Below are 6,759 nucleotides of genomic sequence, written 5' to 3'. Positions count from 1 at the left end.
TTCAGTTAAAGATCTAGAGATGAGATCATACTGAATGAGCGTGTTCCCCAAGTCCAGTGATGAGGACCCTTAGACAGCACACAGAGAAGGCAGCGAGAACGAAGGCAGAAGCGGAGACGAGAGTGATGCGACGACAAACCCAAGGCCAAGGATGGCCTGCAGCCCCCAGAAGTGAGGACAGAGGTCTGGCCCAGGTCCTCCCTCAGAGCCTCCCCAGGAACCTTGGTTTCAGACCTCTGGCCTCCAGAAATGTGAGAGAACAAATTTCCATGTTTTAAGCTATCTAGTTTGTGGTACTTTGTTAGGACAGCCCTAGGAAATGAATACAGACCCCAAACCACATGGCCGTGTACCTGTGCCTCCTGCCAAGCCTGGAAGGGCGGGGCCCTTGGAATCCCAGGCTGTGTGACTATGGCCTGGCCACTCGCCTTCCCTGGCCCTGATTTCTCTGTAGCAGAAGAAGCACTTGGGACTCGGAGTGTCCTTCCAGCTCTGACATTCTACAGCCCTAAGAAAAATCATGAGCCGGGCAAGCAGGCCTCTGTTGGGATTTTCAAATTTATTCCAACGTGCTGTTTTTTTTTAAAAAATATCCTCAGGCTGAACACTCAGCCAGAGCTATAATAAAGGCAATTATTATACTTGTAAAAACTTCTCATTCACAGTACAGATGTAATTTACAACAAAGGTCACACATCAATACTGAGCAGTATTTTCTTTTTGTACATCAGACTCTGTGCTTTAGACCTGTGGGAGTTTTTGTTTTTTCCTTTTGCACTGATATATATACCATACCGACATTGCAAGATGCAAGTAGAGAAACTGGAGTTTAAATAAAGTTACAGGCAAAACTACCCCATCCCAGTGTGGTTGCTGTACATATCTACAGTACGATTTTTGGAATGTATTGCCATTTAAGAACATAGAAACTCTCTACAGACAATTTCACATACAGAATACATACACCTTTTAGGGAAAAAAAAAAAAAAAGGCAAATTTCTATCTTACAGAGAGCGTGTTATCTTACATTTGCCTATACATTTCTTTTTTCTGTTTCTTTTCTCTTCCTTTTTTAACACTAGGCTTAGTAAAGTGATCATAAGTGCCGAAGCAGTTTTCTGATGGAAAGCAGACAGGATTCACGACTCAGGAGCAGAATTGGTGGAACAGGTCTTTGGGAACTTTCTCCCCTTGGTCAGTGCTGCAGATCTGTCTCCAAGGACGACTGTCCAGGCAGGACTTTTATTTTGAAGAGGTTTTGTCTGGAGAAAGGACTAGAAAGCAATTCAGCTTAGTTATCTTGCTTATTCTTATTCAAAAGGGTTGGGTGAGGATGGAGCAGGGGCTACCTGGACCCAGAAATTAAATCTTTCAGACTTGTTAACACAGAGAGAGGTGAAGGGACTGCTGGGTCTGGAAGTTGGAGGTGATGGAGGTGGGAGAGTGGGCAGTTCGCTGCTGTTGACTTCCTGGAGGGTCTTAGTAGTCGGGGCCTTGGTGGGTGGTGGGGCAGGGGAAGTAGGCTTGTAAAAGGTGCCTTGGAGAGGAACAGGTTAGTGCCCAGAATGACCCTGAGCTTGTCCTGAGGGTGAAGGGCATCCTGGAGGGTAGACCTGGGGGCCGGCTGGCTTGGAATCCCCATGACAAGAGCTGGCTCTGAAACCCCAGCAAGTTGGTCTCCAGCCCGCAAGGCTGCCAACACCCGAGGACCAGAGCCAGCCTGTACCCAGGAATGACTGTCCTGCACATTTCAGCAGAACAGGCACAGGTGTCTGTGCCAACAATGGGCACTGCTTTCTCCACTGTGTCCCTTAACAGGGACAACAGTGTCACAGGCAGGCTGGAAATGTGAAAGTGACTGGGAGCAGGGCAGGAGGAGGGTGTGATGTGAGAGTCTTTCCCTTATCATGCAGGTGTGCGTGCGGGCTGGGAGCTCTGTGTTTGGGGGAGCAGGAGTTGAGTGAGGCAGAGGGGGTGAGAGCCATGCCCAGTGACATACAGCCCAGGCGGGTGGCATCAAGTCCATTTCTCTGGATGCCTGTGCAGGGCAACAACCTTTTGGCCAGATTGCTTGCACATTGTGTCTGTCATTGAGAAATGGGTCTCTGGTGACTCCTGGCCCCCATCCCCTCTGCCTGTGCCTGACTCTCCCCTGCTGACCACCACCAGCCATGACTACGGCTCCAGGAAGGAAACCTTAGTAGTTGGGCTGTCTGAGTACCAGAGGAATGATGCCCCAAGGAGAGCTGTGGGGCAGGGCTTGGAGGAGGGGCCTGGCTACCCCCAAGGTCAGGGGCTACTCTAGCAGAGCCCCCTGTTTGCTGCTCTGTAGGTTGGGAGCTGGAAGATCTTGCCCAGGAAGATTTCAAGCCTGGGCTGAAGCAATGCCCTTTATTCAGCTCCCAGGCCTCGGCCCTTGAAGTCTCCAGGCCTTAGGCAGCCACCTTCCCATGTCCCTCACCTCTGCCCTGGGGTAAGGTTGGAAAGCAAGAGTGAGGAAAAACCCAGCCTCTGGCCAAGGCTGTGACTGGGGTCCGGGGCTCCTTCCAGCTTTCTGCCAGGACCCACAATTGCCAGCATAGCCAAGGCTGGGCTTGTTAGCCTTCTTCCAGGGGGACCAAGAGCTTCAGACCCTGGGTCAGGCAGCCAGGAAGTGCTGGTTAACCCTAGCCTCAGCACCCTGGGGCCCAGCCACCCCCTCCCAGGGAAGCCCATCCCTATTGTCCCCTTTTTGTCTTAGCCAGAGGGAAATGAACCAGGTGGCCTGGCTAGTTTGTCCTGGCAGCAGAGTCCAAGGAAGGAAAAGTCCTGAACTGGTGGAAGAGGGAATTACGCCCAAGGGTAGGAGCCCACAGAGGTGCCTCTGCATGGTGTAGCCCTCTGCACCTTATGGTGTCCTGTCTAAGCAACTTCAACAGCCCAGGAGCCCCCTCTGGCCACAGGATTCATACAGCCTGGCTGAGGAATGAGGACCGGCCAAGGAGGTCCCTGCTCTGCGGCATTAGCACCTAGCCTGGCTGGGCTGTGACCACGGTCCTTGTGCTTTCTCCCCCTGGTAGAGACAAAAGAAAATAATTTCTGGAGGTTGGGGAAAACCCCACCTATCCCAGGGCTGGGTAAACATGCTAGAGTTCAAGTTCTATATTTCAACTTGGGATTTTAATTTCTAGTCATGTTATTACTATTTATTAGTATTTTTTACAAAGCAGGCTTTTGCCCCAGAAAATACAGGGCAGCTTCTTAAAGGAGGAGATGGGGATGAGAAATGAGGCACTAGTTATTCTTGATTGCTTTGGAGAAGAATTGAAATGACCTCGGACAATAGGAGGCTAGGGGAAATATCAAACACCATTCTCTTTCTATATATATATATGTATATATACACATATATAATTTTATTTTTTAAAAGAGATTTAAGCCAACCAATAGGAGGCCTGGGCAGTTCCCACCAGTCATGGTTCTGGGTACTTCCTGGGGATAGTAGAGGCCTGACAGTGTGTGACACGCCAATAGGAGGACTGGTCCTGCTGCAAAGAGGTCCAGAAATGAGTCCTTGGAAACTTCCAGTGCTAAGTACCGGAAAAGCCCAGTCATGGAGGAAATAGAGCCCTTTGTACCCCAGGGACCAAATGTGAAATGAAGCCCAAGCCTGGCCTTGGGAATGGCAAGGCAATGCACCTTGGATCTTGACCCCCAGGGGTTAGGCCTTGTCCCTTCAGCCTTGTGGGTAGTTACTAGAACAAAGGCGCAGCAATGGCTGGGGCCCTGAGAGCAAGGCCGAGGTCAGGTGCTCAGGAACCGGGAGATGGGTGGTCAGGGCTCCTTCCCCAGTCCAAAGGTTGAGGGCAGGGTGCAGAGTAGAGGTGCTGGGGTGGGGGGATTTGTCTATGGGTCAAATGCCAGAATGGGATCACGAGTCAGACCACCAGGGTGTCTGCGAGCCCTGGGGACCCAACCAGCAACTACCTTCTACCTGCTCCAAACAGTTTGTGTTGAAATCCTGGGAAAATTTACCTTATCTTTGGAAAAGGAAAGTTGGAGTTTTCTGGGCCTGCCCATGGAGTCTCCCAGCCTGTCCCTCTGCCTTGGGCCGCTGACCCTTCTGCTAGCAGCCAGGGGAGGCCACTAGCTGGGGTGGGATGAAGCAGCAATAAATAGGAACCATAAACTCTGTACATAGGAGTGCTTGCTTTTACATTTACTTATATATTTTTAAAAGTTTCTTTTTTTTTCTCTGTCTCTCCCTCAGTGCATCCCCTTTCTTTCAGCAACTGACTGCCTCTTGCCAGCTTTGTGGGGGGCTGCTGATCGCAGTGGCCCAGGGTGAGGTCCCATCTAAATATTCACAGCCTCAGTCTCCTCGTGGGATTTTTTTTTTTTATGTCTGTGTGTGTGTTGTTTCTTTTCAAGCAACAAAAGGTCATAGAAAAAGGCACAGGTAACTGCATACGAGGTGGGAAGATAAGACAGATGGGGGCTGAGCAGAAGCTGCTTGGAAAGATCAACAGATGGGACAGGGAGCCCGTGACAGCAAGATGACTCGAGGAAGTCGGCTGGAAACGTCTGTTGCCAAACACCAGAAACCAGATGCTGAAGTGGTCAGGGAGAGGCTAAGTGCTCCGGGGCCCCCGCTCCTCGGGCTGGTGTGGAGGTGTCCCGGACCCCCCACTTCCCGAGGGCTGGGGGGAGCCCTGACTGGTCCTGGGTTCCCCGGAGAGGTTCCTCCTCCGGGCTGGGAAGCGAGCAGCGGTCTCGGCCAGGCAGCCCACGGAACTGCTGCGGTCCAGCGGCGGGGTGGCGGAGGCCGCCGGGTTGGCCGGCACCCGCGGTGACTCCAGGTGGGGGCTCCGGGACTCTGCCCGGTGGCCTGGGGGTGCCCGGGGTGAGGTCTCTGGTGGGGTGCGGGGGCTATGCGTCGGCGTGGGCTCTGTGGGCACTTGGGCCGCACGGGGCTCCCAGTCGGGAGGTCTGCCCAGGCCCCCTCTCGTCCTCCCCCTCTCCATGGGGTAGTCCCTGGCCTCCAGCTCCGAGGAGAGTGTGAATTTGGAGACCTTGGCCACGGGGGACACGGAGGCTGACGAGCTCTCGGTGGGGCTCCAGCGGCCTCGCTCCTGGGCCTCCCGGGACCCTGTCAGGTCGCTTCCGCCCCCCGAGAAGCCGCTGACCCAGGCCGCGCTGGGCCCGGGGAGCAGGATAGGGTGGGCCCCCGGCCGGGCCTGCACCATCTGGATTCCGCCGATGGGAATCAGGGGGCACGGGGCGCGGGTCAAGCGCTGGGAGTGCAGAGGCAGGTGGCTGAAGATGTTCTCCGTCCGGGCCGGGCTGTGGCCGTGGAAGTCATGGGGGGCCGAGAAGGGTCGGGAGAAGAGAGGATGAGCGGGAGCAGGTGAACAGGACGGACTTGGCGACTCGGCCTTCTGCTAGGGTCAGAAAAGAAGACAGAGGAAGGCGAGGGTTACCTGCTGGGCACCTGGAGACTCTGAGGACTAGAGTGAGGAGGGGGCTCGGCGAGATCACAGAGCAGGTCCTGGCTGAGCTGGGCCACCATTGAGTCCCAACCCTTGCCTACGGTGGCACCCTGGGTGGGTGCCCTCTCTGGAATGGGCCATCTCCAGCCCTATAGTGGCCATAGGCACACTCAGGAACCAAGGTCCCCATGCTTCTGGCCAGCGCGTTCGTTTTCAGAGAATGGAGCTGCCCCTTCTGTTGGCTTCTGTGCGCTGGCCCTCTCTCTTGCTTCTGCTGCCTCTCTTGTTCCTCAGACAATACTGACCCAACTTTACCCTTGAACATGAGTTCCCACCCCAGGCTCTTAACCTCCTCCCACCACCAAGAATCCGCCTGCAATGCGGGAGACCTGGGTTCGATCCCTGGGTCGGGAAGATCCCCTGGAGAAGGGAAAGGCTACCCACTCCAGTATTCTGGCCTGGAGAATTCTACACAGTCCATGGAGTCACAAAGAGTCGGATACAACTGAGCGACTTTCACTTTTTCACCACCAGGAATTTTAACTTGAGCCCCAAATTAAAAACCAAGTTAAGATTCCTGGATGGTACTACTCCTGGAGCTTGAATCGCTTGAGTGATGGTGCTGACACTGCTGGCGGTGAGCAGAGATGTTGGGTCGTGACACTCCAGTGACAGAAAAGGTGTTGGGAGAGGAAAAGTAAGCCGATGATGATAATGTGTCAGTGCTGGGGATCGTGACCGTGGTGGTGGCAGTGATGTTGTGACCACGGTCATCAAGCCTATGGGGTGGCTGGAGTGTACTGATGGCAGATGGCACTGATGACGTGACAGTGACGGTGCTGATGGGAAGATGGGAAGGAGCTGGCTCAAGTGACTCGGAAGGTGCTGGTGGCAGTCATGTTGGAGACGTGGAGATTTGGGTTGGGCTCTGCCATCTGCTCAAAGAATACGTGGAAATGGGGTGGGAGGAGATGGCATGAGTGTTTACACCACATCTAAAGCCACACGGCTCATAAGTGACAGAACCCGGATTTAATTCTGGGTAGTCCAGAATTTAAAAACTACCAGGTAGTCCCTGGTGGCTCAGACGGTAAAGAATCTGCCTGTGATGCTGAAGACCTGGATTCGATCCCAGGGATGGGAAGATCCTCTGGAGAAGGGCATGGCAACCCATTTCAGTATTTTTGCCTGAAGAATTCCATGGACAGAGGAGTCTGGCCGGCTACAGTCCATAGAGTTGGACATGACTGTGCAACTAACACTTCCACTTTCACTTTCTTTTAGTCCAGCT

General features: G+C 53.6%; 1 protein-coding gene across 2 annotated transcripts in view; it reads right to left on the bottom strand.

Annotated features, from left to right (window-relative positions):
• Nucleotides 1-539: 539 nt before the first annotated feature.
• HIVEP3 (human immunodeficiency virus type I enhancer binding protein 3) overlaps nucleotides 540-6,759 on the bottom strand; it is a 441,341-nt gene continuing 435,121 nt past the window's right edge. The window contains exon 12 of one of the 2 annotated variants that reach the window (XM_010862673.1): nucleotides 540-5,417. In XM_010862673.1, the coding sequence (XP_010860975.1) occupies nucleotides 4,611-5,417 (807 nt within the window). In that variant the 3' untranslated portion in view covers nucleotides 540-4,610. Of the gene's footprint in view, nucleotides 5,421-6,759 lie in introns of both variants that reach the window. The other variant, XM_010862672.1, reaches the window with a different exon arrangement.

This window comes from Bison bison, unplaced genomic scaffold (assembly GCF_000754665.1).
Source record: "Bison bison bison isolate TAMUID 2011002044 unplaced genomic scaffold, Bison_UMD1.0 scf7180017864484, whole genome shotgun sequence".
NCBI classification, from domain to species: Eukaryota; Metazoa; Chordata; class Mammalia; order Artiodactyla; family Bovidae; genus Bison; species Bison bison.
Note: the sequence above shows the minus strand (reverse complement) of the source record. Positions and strands in the feature narration are given on the sequence as shown.